This window comes from Cetorhinus maximus, chromosome 21, assembly GCF_964194155.1.
Source record: "Cetorhinus maximus chromosome 21, sCetMax3.hap1.1, whole genome shotgun sequence".
Lineage (NCBI taxonomy): Eukaryota > Metazoa > Chordata > Chondrichthyes > Lamniformes > Cetorhinidae > Cetorhinus > Cetorhinus maximus.
Genome location: NC_135899.1, coordinates 15,978,536 through 16,001,205, shown reverse-complemented (window position 1 = coordinate 16,001,205; position 22,670 = coordinate 15,978,536). Strand labels below are relative to the sequence as shown.

Below are 22,670 nucleotides of genomic sequence, written 5' to 3'. Positions count from 1 at the left end.
GGCTGAGGCTCGAGGGACAGGGGTTCAAATCCCACAGGGATTTTAAATTCAATTAATTAATAATTTCGAAACATTAAAATAAAAGCTTATCAACCATTATTGATTGTTGAAGAAACCCATCTGGTGCACCAATGCCCTTTCAGGGAAGGGAATCTGCCATCCTTACCTGATCTGGCTGACATGTGACTCCAGACCCACAGCAATGTGGATGGCTCTAAATGGCCAAGTAAGCCATTCAGTTCAAGGGCAATTAGGGGCGGGCGACAAATGCTGGACTTGCCAGCGACACCCACATCCCACGAAAGAATAAAGTAAAAAAACACGTGGTCCAAGGAGAAGGCTCACCACTAGCGTCTACTCAAGTGTAACCAAGGATGGCCAACCAGTCCCAGCCTTGCCATCTATGCCCTCATCCAGTCCAAGAATATTGATGAAAAACTGATGCACCATTGGCATTAGGAGCAAGTATTTAAAGCTGAGAGTCTAAACCTTTCCACCCCAACATCTCTCTCATGTTTAACCCTGTCATTCGCTAACTACATCCGTTCCCTTCATTGCAACAATGGCTATACTTGGTATTTCATTGGCTGCGAAGCACTTTGGAACGGACTGAGGTTAGGGAAGGTGCTATATAAATGTAAGTTTTTTTTTTCGTTTCTTCCTCCTCTGATTGGCTCCCCTCCTCTTCTGGAGGTACTGGGTCTTGCTAGGAAAACTCAATGAGTGGCAATTCTCCCAGTTCGGTGAAGGAAGATGAGCAATAGGAAGAGGCCATTCAGCCCCTCAAACCTACTGCACCATATAATTAGATCATGACCTTAGCTTCATATCTCTCGATCCACTTGGTCAACAATTCTGACGTGCTCAGTCTTGAAAGTGGCTAATGGCCCATGGTATCTTTGCCAGAGGGAGTTCCGGATTTCCACTCCCCTCTGTGTGAACGTGTGCTTCCTGAGTTCCCTCCTCAAGCGGCCTGGCTCTGACTTTAATATCATCCAGAGATGAGGGATTTTAGCAACAAGGCTGGTTTGGAGAAGCTGGGGCTGTTCTCCCTGGAGAAGAGAAGACTGAGGGGAGATCTGGCAGAGGTGTATAAGATCAGGCCCATAAGGTGGACCAAGAAAAGCTGTTCGCATTAGCTGATTGTACAAGGGCCAGGGGACACAGAGTTAAGGTTTTGGGCAAGAGATTCAAGAGGGAATGTGAGGAGTTAATTTTTTTTTAACATAGTGAGCAGTAATGACCTGGAACCCACTGCCCACAAGGCTGGTAGGAGCAGAAATGGTGAACGATCTCAAAAGACAATTGCACGGGCACCTGAGGGAAACAAATTTGTGGGACCACAGGGAGAGAGCAGGGGATTGGAACTGGCTCGATTGCTCAACTGAGAGCTGACATGGACTCCATGGGCTGAATGGCCTTCTTTTTGAAACATAGAAGTTGGGAGCAGGAGTAGGTCATTCAACCATCGAGCCTGCCCCGCCATTCAATATAATCACGGCTGATCCTCCATCTCAATGCCGTACTCCCGCTCTCTCCCCATACCCCTTGAAGCCTTTAGAGTCTAGAAATCTATTTCCTTCTCAAATATATTCAGTGACTTGGCCTCCACAGCCTTCTGTGGTGGAGAATACCACAGGCTCACCACCCTCTGAGTCAAGAGGTTTCTCCTCATCTCAGTCCTAAATGGCCAACCCCGTATCATGAGACTGTGACCCCTTGTTCTAGATTCCCAGCCAGAGGAAACATCATCCCTGCACCCAGTCTGTCCATCCCTGTCAGAATTGTATACGTTGCAATGAGATCCCCTCTAAGCTCCAGTGAAATACAGGCCCAGTCAGCCCAATCTCTCCTCGTACGACAATCCTGCCATCCCAGGATGCCGGAATGGCTCTGCGCCCTCCCGATCTCCTTCACGGGAGGAAGCCATTTCTTCATAGCGACCCAATGAGATTGTTTTCACATTTTACAACACCTCGGCCGGATCAAACGCTGTAAGCGGATGGCCAGCCCGAGGTTGGCTGCCCACACTGGGTGCTTTCGTTTCGGAGGCCTGGTAGGCCGCGCTGTGATCGCCCTTGCTCAGTTTGGTGGATCGGTTCGCTCCGTGACCCCGCGTGCTGTGTCTCCCGCAGGTCGGCGCTGCCAGTCCGTCGTCGACAGCTGCAAGCCCGGGCCCTGCAGGAACGGCGGCACCTGCATCCTCGCAGTCAACACGCCCATCGGCTTCCTGTGCCAGTGCCCGCCGGTAAGTGAGGCAGAGCCTCGTCCCTCCCGTCACCACATCCCCGGGGTTACGTTGGTGGCGGGGGGGGAAATAAACGGTGGGGGATCCCTGGATGCGAGATAGGCCGAGGAGGCTGGAATTTCTCGAGGATTCGGGCGGGAGATAAGTGGTGGGGGGTTTGGCGGTGGGTGGGTGAGGATGAGATGGGGAGACCCTCCCTCCTGTTCAGGAAAATGGTCAAGGCCTCAGTTCGACTGGGGTTTTCACCATTTCTGGCTGTTCCCAAATTACCCCCTGAAAGGGACGACGCCTCCAAATGCCTCAGGCGAGGCAAAATCAGTGGGAGGAAGCCGGATCTGAGGGCGATGACAAGAGATCCGGGTCCTGATTGGGGTGGGGAGAGGGGGTGGAAGAGGAGGAGGACAGGTTTGGAGTGGAGGGGAGGGGGGATGTGGAGTTGGGGTGGGAGTGGTGGTGGGGGAGGGGTTGGGGTGGGGGAGGGAGGGTGAGGGGGTTGGAGTGGGGGAGGGGTTGGGGTGGTGGGGGGGGAGGGAGAGTGAGGGTGTGGGGGGAAGAGACGGACAAAGGGATTCAGTGCTCCAGGAACGTAAATCATTTGACGCCGACCCCCCACCTCCCCCCCCAGTGTAAAGACCAATCGAGAGGGTTCATGGGCCTTGGCTGGCTCGACCCCAACTGTCCGGGATATTCCGCCCTTACCCCACCCCAACCCCCCCCCCCCCCCCTCCAGCCCCCCAACCCCCCCTCCCCTCACCTCCAGCCCCCCAACCCCCCTCCCGCCCCCCAACCCCCCTCCCCTCCAGCCCCCCAACCCCCCTCCCCTCCCGCCCCCCCAACCCCCCTCCCCTCCCCTCCCGCCCCCCAACCCCCCCTCCCCTCCCCTCCCGCCCCCCCAACCCCCCTCCCCCCACCTCCACCCCCCCAACCCCCCACCCTCCCCACCCCCACCCCCACCCTGTCTGCACAGAGCAACATCGGCCATTGACGGGAAGTGAACCTGTTCCCTGGTTTATGGAGCAATAATACTCGGGCTGTTTTTCTCTCTGTTCCCAGGGCTACAGCGGAGGAAGGTGTGAAAATCACAACTCCTGCAACTCGCGGCCCTGCCGAAACGGGGGGACCTGCGACTCGGGCCGGTGCGTCTGCCGGCCGGGCTTCGAGGGCGCGGACTGCTCGGCCCCGGGGAGCGGCCGCTGCACCGCCGGCACCTGCCAGAACGGGGGCACCTGCCTGGAGCGGGGCCAGGAGCCCCGTGCCTTCTGCCGCTGCCCGCCCGGCTTCCGAGGCCGGCGCTGCCAGAGCCCGGAGGTGGGCCGCAACCGCTCGGCCGGAGCCGGGTGCCCGGTCGACCACTGCGCCGCCCGGGCCGGCGACGGCCTCTGCGACCGGGCCTGCGACACCGCGGCCTGCGGCTGGGACGGGGGCGACTGCCCGGGCGGCCCGTGGAGCAAGTGCGCGGCGCAGGAGCTCTGCCAGGCCGGCTTCAAGGACGGCGAGTGTGACGAGGCCTGCAACACCATCGCGTGCCAGTTCGACGGCTTCGACTGTCAGGAGCAGAAGGCCACGTGCAAGTGAGCGTGCCGCGTTTCCGGGGCGGCGGTGGGCGGGGCGGTGGGCGGGGCGGTGGGCGGGGCGGTGGGCGGGGCGGTGGGCGGGGCGGTGGGCGGGGCGGTGGGCGGGGCGGTGGGCGGGGCGGTGGGCGGGGCGGTGGGCGGGGCGGTGGGCGGGGCGGTGGGCGGGGCGGTGGGCGGGGCGGTGGGCGGGGCGGTGGGCGGGGCGGTGGGCGGTGGGCGGGGCTGGCCCCAGGGCCTGGACTAACCTAACCCCCTTTTTCAAGCCAAGAGCTTCTATTTAACACTCTGTTTCTCACCCACTTCGGGGATTTCCCAAAGCACCGAACCCATTCAGTCACCATCCAAAAGCGGCGGCCAATGCAGGCATAGCAAGATCCCAGCAACAGCGGTGTCATAATGACCACATGAGCTGGTTTTATTTTGACAGTATTGGATGGAAGATAAATATTGACCGAGGAAAGCTCCCCTTGCCCATTTTTTTTTGTGGAAATAGTGCCATGGGATAGTTCATGTCCGCCCGAGAGAGCAGTTGGTTTATAGACCAACCTGAAAACCTGTGCCTCTGACGGTGATCCCTCTGCACACATTGGCTGCCACGTTTCCCACATCACAGCAGTAGCCACGCTTCAAAAAGCACATTGACTGTAACGTGGTTTGAGACGTCCGGAGGCCGCGAGTGCGAGCCTGTCTGCCTCCCTTTGTCTCCGGCTCTTTCTTCACCTTTCCCTTTCCTGCTTTCCTCCTTCCGTCCTTTCTTCCCGCTTTCCTTGCCCTTGTCCTTGACCGTTGCCTTGTCTCGACAGCCCTCGCCACCACACGTACTGCAAGCACCACTACAACGACGGGCACTGCGACAAGGGCTGCAGCTCGGCCGACTGCGGCTGGGACGGCATGGACTGCGCCCGCCCCGAGGCCCAGGACTTTGCCCATGGCACCCTGGTGCTGGTCGCCTTCCTGAGCCCGCGGAAGCTGCAGCAGAGCCTCTCCAGCTTCCTCTGGAACCTGGGCCTGGCCCTGCACTCCACCGTGCGGGTCAAGAAGAGCCCGAGCGGGGAGGACATGGTCTACCCATATTACGGACGCGAGGACCTGGACAACCTGACTGCTTTGGTCTACAACGTCAGTGACCCGGGAGGGAAACGCGTGACGAGGGAGCTGGCCCGACATGAGGAGGAGGAGGAGGAGCAGGAGGAGGAAGTTGGGCCCACGCGGGGGTCAGAACGTAAAGTCCTCGGGTAAGAACTCCTGCGCAAATGGTTGATATTTACTAACCGGCTATCTCAATGACCTTAGAGAAGATGCAATCACAGAATGATACCGGAACTGGGAGTGCACAAGAACATAAGAAATAGGAGCTGGACTAGGTCATCTGGCCCTTCAAGCCTCCTCCGCCATTCAAAACAATCATGGCTGATCCTCGACCTCAACTCCACCTTCCCGTACTAACTCCCATATCTCTCTCATTCCTTTAGGACCCAACATCTATCAAACTCCGTCTCCATTGATTGAGCACCCACAGCTCCCTGGGGGTAGAGAATTCCAAAGATTGGTAGCCCCCAGAGTGAGGTTATAATTCACGGGGAGGTGGTGGTGTTGTGGTAATGTCGCTGGGCTGGTCATCCAGGTGGTCAGGTTAATGCTCCGGGTTCACCTGCCCATTAGCAGCTGGTGGAGTTTAAATTCAGTTGCTCTGGAATTAAAAACTAGCGCTGACCATCGATTGGCGTTAAAACAAAAAGCCCATCTGGTTCACTAATGCCCCTTAGGGAAGGAAATCTACCGTCCCTACCTGGCCCGGCCCTACATGTGACTCCAGGCCCACGCAATGCGGTTGATTCTGAAATGGCCCAGCAAGCCATTGCGAGGGCAATTAGGGATGGGCAACAAATTCTTGCCCAGCCAGCTAAATCCCAGGGAAGAATAAAAAAGGCCTGAACAGGCAGCTGAGCTTTTCTCCAGAGAGAAAGGAGTAAAATGAAAGTAAAAGAGTAAATCTGATGGAAATCTTCAGGACTATGAAGGTTAGACCTAAAGGAAATGTTTCCACTTCGGGACAAGTCTGAAACTTGAGGACATAAATATAAGGTAATCATGAACAAATCCAGGAGGGAGTTCAGCAGAAACCCCTTTCCCCAGAGAATGGTAAGAATGTGGAACTCGATACCACACAGAGCAGTTGAGGTGAATAATGCAAATACGTTTAAGGGGAAAAAAGGAATAGAAAGATATGTTGAGAGGGTGAGATGAGGTAGGGTGGGATTAGCTTCATGTAGAACATAAGGACGAGCATGGACTGGTTAGGCCTGTTTCTGTGTTGTAAAGGCTCTGTTACAGCGATCATCACCTCTGCTGTCTTTCCCTCAAATGGAAGGTGCATCATATTTGTGGAGATCAACAAACAGCCCTGTCTGGTGACCTACACAGCCTGCTTCCCCACCGTCCTCGACGCTGCCGCCTTTGTCGTCGCCCTGGCCTCCTCCGAGAATGGTGTTCAGGAGTTCCCCTTCCCACTGCGGGCTGTCGCTGTGATGCCTGAGGAAGGTCAGTCAAGTCCCCACCCCCCCAGCCCCCACGCGGGTCGCCACCGTCGGAGCGGATCGCGGAGCCTGTCCGCTGACCCCTGTGACTATTTCCTCCTCCCCGCCTCCCTCCAGTTTGGGTGGAGCTGCTCCGAGCCTGGAGGAGTGTCTTGGTGAACAACCACCCCCACCTCCCCCGAAGCTGGGTGAGAGGGATTACTGGAGGAACGTTGTTGGCAGGGAGCGAGGAAAATCAGGGCAGGCTAGGTTGAAGAGCGGATGAACATTCTGCCTGATTGCCTTTGGAGGTGAAGGAATATTGATGCAGACCGTTCTCTCAGGAGGCAAATAAGGGGGGCAGACTCCAGGATAGAGTCTGTGGAAAGAATGGTGAAGGCCACATTCTCTTCTCCCAGGCCCTCTCACACTCCTGCAGCTACCTCTTGCCAATGCGAAGATTGAGAGTGCGCACCATGGTCACAAAACCCATTGAACATTGTTGACGCTACAGCCTCAGCCAAGCATTAGAAGGCTCGGTGGGATCTGTGGTTCGAATGTATTCACAAACAACAGCAAATGGAGTTGCAGAATGGTTACAGCACTGAAGGAGGCCATTCGGCCCATTGTGCCTGTGCTGGCTCACTGTAAGAGCAAATAAACGAGCCCCCACTCCCCCCACCATTTCCCTGTAACTTGGCAGCTTTTACTTTTTTCTCTTTAGTTTATTTATTGACAGCAAACGGAGTCCCCTGAGAGGAGCAGGATTATTTCTCTTGCGAAATGCAGTCAGCGGAGGATAGTTATGTACAAATTACAGGTGTAAGATTGATCCCAGTCAGATTTGCAACATCGCGGACTCCAGGCGTGATTGGCAGGGAAATGTCCCAGTCACCTGAGCTCTGCGCAAGGCTTGTGTCTGACTATACGCAGCCGCCGTGTATATAAATGGACCTGCAGCTGCCTAAACGCGCATTTCTCTGGCCGCTGCCCCGTTGTGTTACACACCCCCCCCCCGATTCTTCTCTTTAAACGCAGGGGTGCAACCTGTTTCGTTTCCGTGGAAACTGACCTGCATTTCGCTTGCCGTCCTCTTTGCCATCGTCCTCGGGATGTTCATCGGCATTCACGTCGCCAAGAAACCAAAACGCAAGCGGGGCCCCCTCTGGCTGCCCCCTGGATTTGCCCCGAGTAAAGAGTCCAAGAACTACAAGAGGAGGGAGCCGGTGGGGGAAGACGCCATCGGGATGAAGTGAGTTTTTGAGTGGGGGCTGGGGGGGTGTGGATTTGGGAAAGTACGGTGGCGGGATCACTCTTCCCGCTGGGCGCGACAGAGAACGTGGGGCTGGCGGCATCTCGGTAATGTTACTGGACAAGCAGGCCAGATGTCTGGACTAACATGGCCGGGGACACGAGTTCAAATCGCAGCGCAGCAGCTGGGAGAATTTAAATTCGCCGTGGGACAGCTCTCCCAATTCTGGCACAAGTCCCCAGATATTAGTAAGAAGAACTTTGCAGCATTAACTGGACAGTGCATGGTTCCTCCACATCCAGGTGATGTGGCACTCGGCTCTATCTGCTCGCACTCCAACAATAATACAGATGTGCAACACTCCTCACCCCCTCTCAGTGTCACCTTCCTCTAACCATTGTAACTCGGGACCAATCCAAGAGGGCTAGAGGAAGTAACACTGAGGGGGAGGTGAGGAGTGTTCCACATCTAGACTGAGGGTTAGAGAAAGATGACACTGAGAGGGGGTGAGGAAAATTCCGCATCTGGACTGAGGGTTATAAGAAGATGACACAGAGCGGGGGTGAGGAATGTTCCATATCTGGACCAAGGGTTAGAGGAAGGTGATACTGAGAGGGGTGAGGAGTGTTCCGCATCTGGATCGAGGGTTAGAGGAAGGTGATACAAAGCGGGGGGTGATGAATATTCCACATCTGGACTGAGGGTTAGAGGAAGGTGATACCGAGAGGGGTGAGGAGTGTTCCACATCTGGATCGAGGGTTAGAGGAAGGTGACACAGAGCGGGGAGGTGAGGAATATTCCACATCTGGACTGAGGGGTAGGGGAAGGTGATACTGAGGGGGTGAGGAGTGTTCTACATCTGGACTGAGGGTTAGAGGAAGGTGATACTGAAAGGGGGTGAGGAATATTCCACACCTGGACCGAGAGTTTGATGGAGGTAACACTGAGGGGGTGAAGAATTTCACTTGTGTATTATTCTTGGAGTGCAAGCAAATACAGCCAGGTGCCATATCTATATTGCACTGGGTGTGGAGGAAGTGGACACTGAGAGACAGGCCAAAATCCACAATCTCGATGCCCTAGGAAAGGATGAGTCAGAGTAGGACATGGTACAATAATTCCTGAATTCTACACTGTGAGGGTGGAGAGGAGGTGCAAAAAGCTTGTGGGAGCGAGGCGGATTTATTGAGAGAAACGAGAGTTGAGTACATTTCAACACTAACCATAGTAATATTGGTAACTTAGAGAGAAGAGGAAGGTCGTGACAGAAAGTTCTGACTCAGTTTGTGTCCTTTCTCACTGTGCACTCTTAATCCCAGGATCCTGAACCAGGAAACTGACTGTGAAGATGAAGAAGACAATCAGAATTCCTTAGTGGAAGGTCCGCCCAGCAACAAGAAATCCAAGGTAATGAAGACCGCACAATGTTGAGGAGAGATTTAATCAAGGTGTTCAAAATTGAGAAGGATTTTCATAGAGTAAATAATTTCCACTGGTAGGAAGGTCGGTAACAGATTTGAGATAATCAGAAAATTTATTAGAGTTTTTTGAGGATGTAACTAGTAGGGTAGATAAAGGAGAACCAGTAGATGTAGTATACTTAGATTTCCAAAAGGCATTTTGATAAGTTGCTAAACAAAATGTTAATATGCAAGATAAGGGCTCATGGAGTTGGGCATGATATATTAGCACGGATAGAGGATTGGCCGATGGACAGAGGGCAAAGGCATAAATGGGGCATTTTCAAGTTGGCAGGCTGTGACTAGTGGAGTGCTGCAAGGATCAGTGCTGGGGCCTCAGCTATTTATAATCTATATTAATGACTTAGAAAAAGAGACAGAGAGTGATGTATCTAAGTTCGCTGATGATACAAAGGTAGGCGGGAATGCAAACTGTGAGGAGGACACAAAGAGGCTGCAAAGAGATATAGACGGGTTAAGTGAGTGGGCAACAAGGAGGCAGATGGAGAATAATACAGGGAAGCATGAAGTTATTCACTTTGGTCATAAGAATTCAAATATAAAAAATTTTTTAAAAGGTGTGAAACTTATAAATGTTGATGTTCAGAGGGGCTTGGGTGTACTCTTACAAGGAAGGCAGAAAGTTAGCGTGCAGCTGCAGCAAGCAATTAGGAAAGCAAATGGTGGCATGTTGGCCTTTATTGCAAGGGGGTTAGGGTGCAAGGATAAGGAAGCCTTGCTACAATTGTACAGGGCTTTGGTGAGCCACACCGTGGGCTGAATTTTCCCCCCGTCAGGGGAGAAGTTGATGGGCGGGTGCGTACAGGTGCGCTTCTGATTGGCGTCCCTGATCGGAGGCGCGGCGCCATTTTACGTGGGCGGGCCAATTAAGGCCCGCCCAGTGTGACGTCCGCAGGGAAGCGCTATGCGCTCCCTGTGCGGGCAGGGGGAATCCCTAAAATCAAGAGGACGCTCTTTCACGCATGTGCACGAAAGAGCGCACTCATCTCCCTGAGGCTAACTGCTGCCTCAGGGAGATTGGCTCTACTTTCAACAATGTTAAAAATAGAAGGAAAAAAAAATTCCCTTACATGTCCCCTCATGTGACAATATTTTCCATAACAACTTTATTAAAATTTTTAAAACCTTACATGAAACCTCATCCCGCCCCGGATGACGTTTCATGTTTTTTCCAGTTCTCGCCGGGGCTCCTGGCCAATCCGCCAACCTTAAGGTTGGACGGGCAGGTCCTTTAATTACTTAATTGATCCTGTCAATGGCCTCAATTGGCCATTATCAGGTCGGTGGCCGTGCAGCTGATTTTGCTGCGCCCCCGCCTTCCTGAAAATTTAAATGGGGCGCGGTGACGTCGGGAGTTCCCCCCAACGTCATCCCGCACCATTTTATGTGTCGGCGAGCGGGCCCCGCCCCTGCTCGCCGACGGTAAAATCCTGCCCCTGGAATACTGTGTGCAGTTTTGGTTACCATATCTAAAGGAGGATACATTTGTATTGGAGGTGGTACAGTAAAGGTTCACTAGATTGGTCCTTGGGATGAGGGGGTTGCCCTATGATGAGAGGCTGAGTAAATTGGGTCTATATTTTGAAGTTGCTTGACAGGGTAGACACTGAGAGGTTGTTTCCCCTGAGTGGGGAATCTGAAACACAGGGGCAGAGATTCAGGATAAGGGATCAGTCATTTGGGGCTGAGACGAGGAGAAATTTCTTCGCTCAAATGGCTGTGAATCCTCCTTGGAATTCTCTACTGCAGGTTGTGGATCCTCCATCACCGGATATATTTAAGGATGAGGTTGACAGATTTTTGGTCTCGAAGGGAATCAAGGATATGGGGAACAGGCGGGAAAGTAGACTCAAATTGAAGATCAGCCATGATCGTATTGAATAGTGGAGCAGGCTTGACAGGCCATATGGTCTACTCCTGTCCCTATTTATTATGTTCTTAAATATTTGAAGGGGAAATATTTATGGGTCTATGGGGAAAGAACGGAGAGGGTTGAGACTGTGAGAATAATTGGATAGCTCTTTCAAAGTGGCGTCATAGACATGATGGGTCGAATGGCCTCTTCCTGTGCTGTAAGATCTGATGAAGTGTTGACAGAGGTTGTCTGTTTAATTCTAATTGCTGTCACACAGAGACAGGCTACTAACCATATGTCACCTGCTCTTCGCAATGTGGTCAGAACTCACTTTGAGGTGTCCTGATCATCCCCAAGCCAGGCTCCCGGTGCCTCTGCTGTCACACATGGGCAAGCTAACTGACAGTTGGAAGGAAATGATGGCTGGGTTTTGAGACTGTTTTCAAAGTGGCATTGATTGAGGAGGAGAGGGTCTCAGTCCAACAAAATTATTTCTGAAGCCGACTGAACCAAGGTCAAGCAAAATCACTCTGGGTTAAATGTCGGACCGGGCTTAAGGCCTATGGTAAACTCTGACTGAGCATGTGCAGTGTGCCTCACTCCTGCCCCCGAGTATTCAGCAGGTAAAGAAAGTCATTGCATTTATATTGCACTTTTCACAACCCCACCATCGCAAAGCTCTTTACAGCCAATGAAGTACTTTATGATGTGTGGTACTTGTTGCAATGTAGGAAATGCAGCAGCTAATTTGCAAATGGGTTCCACAGAGAGCAATGTGATAATGACCAAATAGCCTGTCTTCTTGTGGTATTGGCTGAGGGGCAATTATTGGCCAACACACAGGGAATAGCTCCCCTGCCTTCTTCAAAATAGGGTGGTGGGATCGTCCGAGAGAGCAGGCAGGACCATCAGTTTAAGATCTCATCTGAAACACAGTACATCTAACAGTGCAGCACTCCATCAGTGACCCTCTGATAGTGCAGTGCTCTCTCAGTACTGCCCCTTCAACAATGCAGCACTCCCTCAAAACACCCTCTGACAGTGCCTCACTCCCTCAGGACTGCCCCTCCAGCAATGCAGCATTCGCTCAGTACTGCTCTTCTGACAATACAGTGCTCCCTCAATACTGCCCCTCTGACAGCACAGTGCTCTCTCGGTACTGCAGTGCTCCCTCAGTACTGACCTGCTGATGTGCTGCTCCCCCTCAGTACTGACTCTCTGGCAGTGCAGCGCTCCCTCACTGCTGACCCTCTCTTTGGCAGTGCTGCGCTCCCTCAGTAGTGACCCTCCAACAGTGCAGTACTCCCTCAGTACTGTCCCTCTAACAATGCAGCACTCCCTCATTGCTGTCTCTCTGAGAGTGCAGCACTCCTTCAGTACTGACCCTCTCTTTGACAGTGCTGCGCTCCCTCAGTACTGACCCTCCAACAGTGCTGCCTTCCCTCAGTACTGTCCCTCTGACAGTGCAGCACTCCCTCAGCACTGACCCTCTGACGGTGCAACACTCCCTCAGTACTGACCCTGACAGTGCAACACTCCCTCAGTGCTGTCCCTCTGATAGTGCAGCACTCCCTCAGCACTGACCCTCTGACAGTGCAGCACTTCCTCAGTACTGCCCCTCTGATGGTGCAACACTCCCTCAGTGCTGTCCCTCTGATAGTGCAGCACTCCCTCAGTGCTGTCCCTCTGATAGTGCAGCACTCCCTCAGCACTGACCCTCTGACAGTGCAGTACAGCATTCACTGAGTTCTCCATTGTGAGTGTCAGACAGACTTTGGTGCTCAAATCTCTGGAGTGGGGCCTGAGCCCACAACCTCTGATTTGGAAGCCAGAGTGTGACCCACTGAGCCACAGCTGATAGGATGCTCATATGTGCAAGTAACAAAGGGAGGAGACGAGAATAATGTTTTGAGATGTTTTTGACTGTTTTAGCGCTAATGTTACGTGTTTACTCCTGCAGTCTGAGGAGATCCCAATGCTGCCTGATCATCGTAAATGGACCCAAAAGCACATCAAGGCTGTTGTCAATGTTCCACAGTCTGTAGCACTGACCCCACCACAGGAGAATACAGAGACCGTGGATGTTGATGCAAGAGGCCCAGGTGAGTAGACACAAGTCTCAGTCCCAGCTCCCAGGTTCCATGGTGATGAGGTCTATTCTCGGCATCTATGATGCTATGGGTTACCTCCAGCTTCCATAGAAACATGGCCGACTCTCACCTTCCATGGTGACGGGGCTTACTCTCAGGTTTCATGATGATGTGGCCTACTCCCAGATTCCATTGTGATATGGCCTACTCCCAAGTTCATGACAACTTCGCCCACCATCAGACTGACAACCCAAACCCCTAGTAAAGTGTCAGCCACTTCCCAGGTGTGACCTTTCCCCTTGTTTTCCCTTTGCTTCTGGATGGATCAATGTTTCCCTAGCTATGGTACAAATAAATTTTGAGCAGTGTGCAGTAGGCCTCAGGCTACATTGCTTTTCTCTCTACTTCAGCATCCTCTCTGTCTCTTTCTAGATCCCTGTCCCTGCTCCTTACTTGACCCCATCTTTTTTTTTTTCCTCCTCTCTGTCTCTCTGACAGTCTCGACTTATCCCCATTTTCTATGCTGTCCATTGTCGCTTTCAGATGGAGTAACGCCGCTGATGTTGGCCGCCTGTGCGGGTGGAGGTCTGGAATCGGGTTACGCTGAGACGGAGACCCAGGAAGGGTCAGCCAGCACCATTATGGACCTTATTGGCCAGGGAGCGAGCCTCCAACCTCAGACGGATGTGACCGGTGAAACCGCCCTGCACCTGGCGGCTCGATTCTCTCGGGCAGACGCCGCGAAATGCATGCTCGACATGGGAGCCGACACCAACGTCCAAGATAAATCGGGGCGTACGCCCTTACACACAGCGGTGGCAGCTGATGCACAGGGGGTCTTGCAGGTATGACACACCACGGCACTGACCATCAATATTGTTCACTCCACTGACAATGTTTCATCTTGCTGCACTTTATCTTGGAGATGTACAGGTGTAATTCATGAATTTACTGAAATGTTTTCAGTGCCAAGTGTTGACATTAAGTACTCCCAGTCCTGGTTAGACACTCCTCTACACTGTCAACGCTTGGTTGGCACTCTATCCACCATTTACTCCCTCCACCACTGACGCACAGTGGCAGCAGTGTGTACCATCTACAAGATACACTGCAGCAACTCACCAAACCTCCTTCGACAGCACCTTCCAACCCACGACCTCTACTACCTAGAAGGACAAGGGCAAGCGGGCGGATAGAACCACTACCACCTGCCAATTCCCCTCCAATCCTGACCTGGAAATATATCACCGTTCCTTCACTGTCGCTGGGTCAAAACCCTGGAACTCCCTCCCTAACGGCACTGTGGGTGTACCTGCATCACATGGACTACAGAGGTTCAAGAAAGCGGCTCACCACCAACTTCTCAAGGGCAGTTAGGGATGGGCAATAAATACTTCCCTTGCCAGTAATGCTCATTTTCTAAGAAGGAATTAAGCAATACAGCGGCGTTGGATGGAGTGGCTTTACACTGCCACCTACTGGCACATTGCTGAAAACAGAGACATGCTGTCGAAGCTTTCTGTCTTGCACTCATCAGGACAGATGTAAGAATACCAAATTTCAAAGGGAACAACACTTTATGCTGCATGAGAAACAGGGTGGTGATTGGTTGGCAAGTGTACTCTGGTCGAGATGTTGCCATGGAGAATGCACCAGGGACCAGCTACCCCAAAGCTTCCGTTTAAATTCAAAGAAGGCAATTGACTCTGGTCGAGACGTGCCATGGGGAAGTGTTCCCCAAGCTCTTGTTGAATTGAAAAGGCACAATGCTTGGACAAATTCCTTTTGCCTTCAGAGTAACTGCGTATGAAGATATGTAGCTTCTTGTAAGCATAAGTGAGCCACATTGAGAGCCTGACCGATTATCTTAAATTGGTTATTAGTGTCATGCTTGGCATATTCGGGATTGTTAGTAGATGTTGCCCAATTGTGGAATGACGTCTAATTTTGGACACTGTTCTGGGTTTTGCAAGTACATGTTGGTCGAGTACGGCCAGTACTCTGTTGAGAACAGCTGAAGGTACATGCAACAAAAACAAAAATTGCTGGAAAAACTCAGCAGGTCTGACAGTATCTGTGGAGAGAAAGACAGAGTTAACATTTCGAGCTCGTATGACTCTTTTTCAGAAGGGACGTGCAGTTTGCTATGATCCACCATTCGTTGGGACGTATGGCTTACATCCCTGGCATCACACCGGCACTGAAATTCATTTACCACATTGCTCGTTGGTGTGATAGGCAGAATGTATTTTTGCCCTTGACAGCAGCACCCTGTTAGTGGTGAATACCACTCGTGTTGCTAATGCATAGTAGCAGTGTGAAACAGCTCGCTTCACCTGTTGCTCATATATTTGAGACATCTCACCCTTCCAGGGTAATCTGAGGTAGACTGCGCACTTTTCAGAACCAAAAGTGGTGCCCTTATGCCCGTTAATGAGTTTGGGTGATATACCGTGATCAACAATCCCACAGGATAGCTCTGATGCGCCCTATTTTGGCATCAAGTTTGCATGGTGAGCAATGGCTCAGGTCCTATTTACAAGGTTGCCGATAAGGCCAATCTTATAGCGTGTGGAGCTGTAGGAATCCCAACACCTACATTGACCAGCGAAGGTAGATTTGCAGTAGACAGCAGTAGAGAACCCATTAGTGGATTTCACAACTAGCACATCGAGGGAAGGAAGCTCATTTGACTGCTCCATTTCAAAGGGGAATTTAAGTGTGGGATGGAGCCCATTTAGGTATACGAGGAAATTCTTACATGCAACCGCAGATTCAAATATAGCAAGCGTACCATCTATGATTTAGAAACATGCAAGGGGTAAGAGGTGAGGTGTTATTCCATTGAAGAGGCATTTCTTATGGAAACTGACAAAGATGTTAGTAAGAGCTGGGCCGAGAGGAAATCCCATTGCAACACCATCTTTTTTGGGCATACATGGTGTCATTAAACTGAACTCAACTGCACGAGCTGCAGTTCATGACTTCAGTGAACACAGATTCATACAATGCCAGTTATCTAGATCACCATGGTAGGGTGGCGTGGTGCAAATGTTTATGGCTTCCTTGAGCAGTGCATTAGTAAATAGGCTAGCAATGTCAAATAAGCACATAGATATGGCATTGCTATCGATCTGCAAGTCCTGTATGGCCTTTGAAAAAGTGAAGGTGTGTGAAAAACTCATAGAACCATAGGACAGTTACGGTGCAGAAAGAGGCCATTCAGCCCATTGTGTCTGTGCCAGCCAAGAAGAGAAAAAAGAAACAAGCCACTCATTTTAATCCCACTTTCCAGCACCTGGTTCATAGCCTTGCAGGTTACAGCATTTCAGATGTAGATCCAGGTACCTTTTAAATGAGTTGAGGGTTTCAGCCTCACCCACCAACTTAGGCAGTGAATTCCAGATGCCCACCATCCTCTGGGTGAAAGAGTTTTTCCTCATGTTCCCTCTAATCCTTCTACCAATCAGCTTAAACTTATGCCCTCTGGTATTTGATCCCTCTGCTAGGGGTAACAAGTCTTTCCTGTCTACCCTATCTAGGCCCCTCATAATTTTGTACACCTCAATTAGGTTACCCCTTAGCCTCCTCTGTTCAAAGGTAAATAACCCCAGCCTATCCAATCTCTCCTCATAGCTGCAATTTTTAAGTCCTGGCAACATTCCTGTAAATCTCCTCTGCACTCTCTCCAGAGCAGTTATGTGTAATATATCTCTCTCCAGAGCAGAACTGGTTGTAGCAACTCACTCAACCATTTGGCCAATTCATGTTGTTCAGTCACAGATAAGATAGGGTGTAAAGGGACATCACTTTTGTGTGTCTTGGGCAGCCCCATACATATGTGGATGCAATGAGCTGTGAGGGCGAATCCTATCATATATACCACCTGGCAGCTCATTACTCTTACACAAGTCCAACAAATGTTTTTGTAACTTGCTTTCGAGCAGAGCCTTGAAAGTGTGCCTAGTTGATCCAGCACATGCAAATTGTCCAATTTTCACATGTAGCGCGAATGTCTGGTGGTGTTGCGAGGCCTCAAGGCCAACTCAGACACATATGTATGGGCTGTGCAAGACACACAAAAGTAATGTTCCTTTACGCCCTATCTTATCTATGACTGGCTCTGCACAACATGAATTGGCCAAATGGTTGCGTGAGTTGCCCACATACACAGTGAAGGACTCCTTTACCTTTGTGAAGACTTTACGCGACCTGCATATTGACAGAAATGCCGTGTCCATGTGCTGGTTAATCTGTGGAATTCTCTTCCCCAGAAAGCAGTGGGGGCTGGGTCGTTGAATTTATTCAAGGTTGAGTTAGGCAGATTTTTGATAGACAAGGAAGTCGAGGGTTACTGGGGGGAGTGGGAGGGGCAGATGGGAAAGTGGAGCTCAGACCAAAACCAGATCAGCTATGATTTTATTGAATTGTGGAGCAGGTTATAAGAGCTGAATGGCCTACTCCTGCCCCTTAGTCCTGTGTTCCTATGTGAACTTCAGTGCCGGTATGATACCAGATATATAGGCCAGACGCCCCAACAACTAGTGGATCATATCAAACAGCACATCCTTTTGGCTGTTCACAACAGGCAGTGCTGCCTGTACTGAACCAACCCGTGCTTGCAAAACTCAGAACATAGCGTCCAACATTAGATGTGATTCCACAATGGACAGCACTTACAGAACAGTCCTGAGTGTGCCAAGAATTACACTAACAACCAATTTAAGATTATCAGTTAGATGTGCACTTACGCTTGCTAGAAGCTACATATACTCTTATGCAGGGCCCAGTCCCCTGAAGGCAGAAGGAATTTGTCCAAGCATTGTGCCTTTTCAATTCAAAAGCTTGGGGGTACACTGTTCCTTGGTGAATTTCCCCATGGCATGTCTCAACCAATCAAAGTTGACTTGTCTTTTTTAAATTTAAACAAACGCTTTGGGGTAACTGTTCCCTGGTGCATTTCCATGGCAACACCTCAACCAGAGTCCATTTGCCAACCAACAGGCACCCTGTTTCTCATGCAGTATAAATTGTTGGTCCCTTTGAAATTTGGTATTCTTGCATCTGTCCTGATGAGTGCAAGACAAACAGCTTTGACAGCATTTCACTTTTTGCAGCAATACTCAAGTTCTGTGCTATCAAGTGACGACTGGCCACATCCTGAAATGACAGCATTGCAGGCTTGTTTACATAGGAATTCTAACTGATGACATGAGCACCTTCAAAGTTTGCATAGAAGCCATGACCAAAGGCTGTAACAATGGGAAATAGGGTTACTTGACAGAAAGTGGGCACAGCCACAAAATGTGCTAATGTGAAGTAATGGGAGGTCACGCGATGAGAGCTGGCCTCGATCTGTGACTGGCCAAGTTTAACCTTCCCTTATTTCCGCAGATCCTCGTGCGCAACAGGTCGACCGACGTGGACGCGCGCATGCACGACGGGACCACGCCGCTGATCCTGGCGGCCCGGCTCGCCATCGACAACGTGGTGGAGGAACTGATAAACTGCAACGCCGACGTCAGCGCCACAGACAATCACGGTACGACACAGGCTCCCAGATGCACGGTTAGGGCAAAGAATCCCTGTCGCCTCGGCCTTGGAGGACAAGGGAAAAACAGCCAGATTCGCTGGCGGGATGGAGGCGTGGGCGGTAGGGGTGACGGGGGAGGGATTTTAACCTCAGGCTCTGGGTGAAAATCCCTCAGGATGGGGTGGAACTCCAGTTTTACCCTCTGCCCCAATGTTGCTCCCCGTCAACTCCAAAGGAGGATGAAAAATGGTTCCGACAGATTTCCAACAGGGGGTAGGTTAACATTTCCACCTTTAAAATGGAGAGAGCTGCAGAGCAGGAGGCGGATTCAGTGAAAGCAACGCAGGAGGATGTCAACCGGTTTAGCCAACGACCTGCCGACGAAGAGAAGAGTTGGCTTGTGCACCAAGTGCATGGAAAGGATTAACTCTTCCACTCATCTCCTTCCACTGACAGTCTGACATCCTAACCTTTAAGATTGAATAAATGAAAGAGAAGAAACCTGCATTTATAGAGCCTTTCACAAAGACAGCACTATGCAAAGTACTTTTTGAAGGGCTGTCATTGATGCAACATTGGAAATGTCAATTTGAACACAGCAAGCTCTCACAAGCAAGAATGGGATGATGGTATTACTTTACTGATGTCGATTGAGGGGTGAATATTGGGGAGGACGGCAGGGGTACTCCCCTGCTCTTCGAAATGTTTTCTTTTACATCGCCTGAGGGGGAAGACGGGACCTCGATTTAATGTCTCATCCAAAATTGGGCTCATCCGACAGAGCAGTACTGACACTCCAACAGTGCAGCATTCCCTCAGTACAGTCCCTCCGACAGTGCAGTGCTACCTCAGTACTGACCCTCCAACAGTGGAGCACTCCCTCAGTACTGTCCCTCCGACAGTGCAGCACTCCCTCAGTACAGTCCCTCCGACAGTGCAGCTCTACCTCAGTACCAAACCTCCTGACCCCTCTGTCCCTTTGCTCCTTCAGGTAAATCAGCTCTACATTGGGCAGCTGCTGTGAATAACGTGGATACGGTCGTCATCCTCCTGCGCAATGGTGCCAACAAGGACATGCAGGACCACAAGGTAAGGACGGGAAGGGCCTTTGATGGGGAAAGACCTTCATCCGTGGATGTCAGGGGGATAGTTCACACCTAGCATTCCCAACAAGTGACAGACAGTGTGAGATGGAAAGATTCATTCCTGACCTGTACCTGCCCTGGGAGTGTTTGATGGGACAGTGTAGAGGGAGCTTTACTCTGTATCCAACCCTGTGCTGTACCTGCCCTGGGAGTGTTTGATGGGGACAGTGTAGAGGGAGATTTACTCTGTATCTGACCCTGTGCTGTACCTGCCCCGGGAGTGTTTGATGGGAACAGTGTAGAGGGAACTTTACTCTGTATCTAACCCCGTGTTGTACCTGTCCTGGGAGTGTTTGATGGGGACAGTGTAGAGGGAGCTTTACTCTGTATCTAACCCCGTGCTGTACCTGTCCTGGGAGTGTTTGAGACAAGTAATTCTATCTTTCCCAGCACTGAGTTCCTACCTGTCACTGAACACACAAAGTATATTTTGGGAAATGCTGATAATGCTGACGGTGATACAACTGGCAGTGACTGACCAAATGGGGGATGGGGGTCGCCTCATCTCCGTCTTCTCTCACGTGTTTGCCTTTTCCTCCCACAGGAAGAGACTCCGCTCTTTATCGCCGCCCGCGAGGGGAGCTACGAGACGGCCAAGGTTCTGCTGGAGCACCTGGCCAACCGGGAGCTGGCCGACCACATGAGCCGGCTGCCCCGCGCCATCGCCAGTGAGCGCCAACACCACGACATCGTCCAGCTTCTCGACGACCACGGCCTGCCGCGCGACCCGACGGTCACCCCCTCCTCGCCCTTCCCCGCCCTCAAGCCCCCCAAGAAAGGAGGGGTGGTGGCGATGGGGGGAGGGAGGAGGCAGGGCGCCCGGGGGCCGGCCTGCCCCAAGGAGGGCGGGGAAGCCGGGGCCAGCGACAGGGCGGCGGCGGTCGGCAGCCTGCGAGGCGCGTCCCTGCCCCCCCAGATCGACCTGAATCACTCCCTGTACCTCCCCCAGACGCTGCCCTGCGCCTACCAAGCTCCGCCCGCCGCCTTCCTGCCCCCGTCCTGCGCGGTGCATTCAGCGGACGGGCGCTGCCACGGCCACGGCCCTCAGGCCGGCCTGAACGGCGCCCACCCTCTCGGCGCGGACCGGCTGTACAACCACGTGTTGCCAAACCTGAGCGCGCCGGTCCGAGACGCCGGCAGGCTCACGGCGGTGGGCGCCTCTCACCCAGTCTACTGTGACAGGCCGCGCCTGGGCCTGGCGTTTGGGTACGCGGCAGTCCGCCAGCGGCAGGCCGAGAGGGAGGCGCAGGGCTCGCCCTGGCAGCTGAGCCATTATCCGGGGCGGCACCAGGACTGGTGGGCGGGGCCAGGCGGAGGGCCCGAGCGGCCGATGTTGCCGCCGGTTCACCAGCACCTGCAGTACCCGGCGCCCACCACCGGCGGCTGCGGCAGCCGGGAGGCGGTGGCCTGCAACCAGCCGGGCCTCCTGGGGCCAGCGCTCCTGGGTGTCCGGAACCCGCCCCAGGAGGGGCCGCCGGGTGAGGAGCAAAACCTTTACGGCGCCTCGCTGCCCGTCATCCACGAGCAGCCCGTCGCCGCAGCAGCGACCAGCCTGTACCCAACCCCGCCGTCCCAGCACAGTTACCCGTCGCCGCCGGACACGGACGTCCCCGCCTGTCGCCAGGGGCGACACCCATTCCTGACGCCCTCCCCCGAGTCCCCCGACCAATGGTCGAGCTCCTCGCCGCATTCCAACCAGTCTGATTGGTCGGATGGAATAATCAGCCCCACCTCCTAGGCTGCACTTCGGGGTAAGCGGAGCGAGGGGAGGGGGGCGGAGCGAGGGGCAGTCATGTGACCTCCGGTGATTTGTGGGTAAAGGGGCTTCTGAGTGAAGATCGGGGTCGAGGGGAGGGGGAGACGGTCAATGCGGCAGCTTCTACAAACGGGAACACGTTCACCGGTCTGCGTCTGCGCGGGGGGAGCACTGCGCATGCGGTGCGCCAGCCTGTGACCACGAGCACCGAGAGCCTGGCTGTGGGGAGGATCTTGTGTACAAGACGATGAGGGGCATGGACAGGGTGGATCGGGAGCAGCTGTTCCCCTTAGCTGAAGGGTCAGTCACGAGGGGGCATAAGGTCAAGGTGAGGGGCAGGAGGTTTCGGGGGGGGGGGTGAGGAAAAACCTTTTTACCCAGAGGATGGTGATGGTCTGGAATGCACTGTCTGGGAGGGTGGTGGAGGTGGGTTGCCTCACATCCTTTAAAAAGTACCTGGATGGGCACTTGGCACGTCATAACATTCAAGGCTATGGGCCAAGTGCTGGTAAATGGGATTAGGTAGGTAGGTCAGGTGTTTCTCAGGTGTCGGTGCAGACTCGATGGGCCGAAGGGCCTCTTCTGCACTGTGTGATTCTGTGATCACGTCTCTCAGGTCACGCACACACTGTGATATTTCACATGGTTTCTGGCATTAAAACCCCAGCCCCAAACTGAGATCACTTTGCGCCATTAGCCTCCCCACAAGCCCCCTCCATCCACCGTGCGCTGTAAAGAAGTAAACTGTGTGATTTCGAGGAGAATGGCCGGCGATACCCAAGAGACCAAGAGAGAGACTTCCTGTTGTTAAGGAAGAACAGCAAGGCGATGTGATGTAGCCTGAGCAGTGGTGATGGTTCCCCTCCATGTTCGGGATGTGTAGACAGCACCACTGCGTGGCAAAGAGGCAGCACAGCAAGAATAAGAAATGCGTTTGCCAAAGAACACTTGTAGCAAACATGTTCCTAACCCCCCAGCCCCAACCTGACAACTCACCTTAACCCGAATCATAAACCTAACCCCAAGCTGACCCCTGAACCTTTGCCCTAAGCCCATGAATCCCTGGGGGTTAAAGGAGCAAGGGCTGTGTTGATATGAAATTGGCTAAGGGGCAGGAAGCAGAGGGAAGTGGTGAATGGTTGTTTCTTTTTAGGCTGGAGGGCAGTGTACAGTGATATCCCCCCATGAGTCAGTATTAGTGCTACTGCTCTCTGATATAT

At 52.6% G+C, this 22,670-nt stretch overlaps 1 protein-coding gene across 1 annotated transcript in view; it reads left to right on the top strand.

Moving 5' to 3' along the window:
* LOC144695527 (uncharacterized) overlaps positions 1–21,758 on the top strand; it is a 137,662-nt gene extending 115,904 nt beyond the window's left edge. The window contains exons 23-33 of the mRNA XM_078566404.1: positions 2,011–2,248; positions 3,302–3,819; positions 4,626–5,057; positions 6,194–6,363; positions 7,377–7,590; positions 8,910–8,997; positions 12,887–13,028; positions 13,560–13,861; positions 18,411–18,558; positions 19,541–19,638; positions 20,239–21,758. Of these exons, the coding sequence (XP_078422530.1) occupies positions 2,011–2,248; positions 3,302–3,819; positions 4,626–5,057; positions 6,194–6,363; positions 7,377–7,590; positions 8,910–8,997; positions 12,887–13,028; positions 13,560–13,861; positions 18,411–18,558; positions 19,541–19,638; positions 20,239–21,432 (3,544 nt within the window). The 3' untranslated portion in view covers positions 21,433–21,758. The remainder of the gene's footprint in view (positions 1–2,010; positions 2,249–3,301; positions 3,820–4,625; positions 5,058–6,193; positions 6,364–7,376; positions 7,591–8,909; positions 8,998–12,886; positions 13,029–13,559; positions 13,862–18,410; positions 18,559–19,540; positions 19,639–20,238) is intronic.
* Positions 21,759–22,670: the final 912 nt, after the last annotated feature.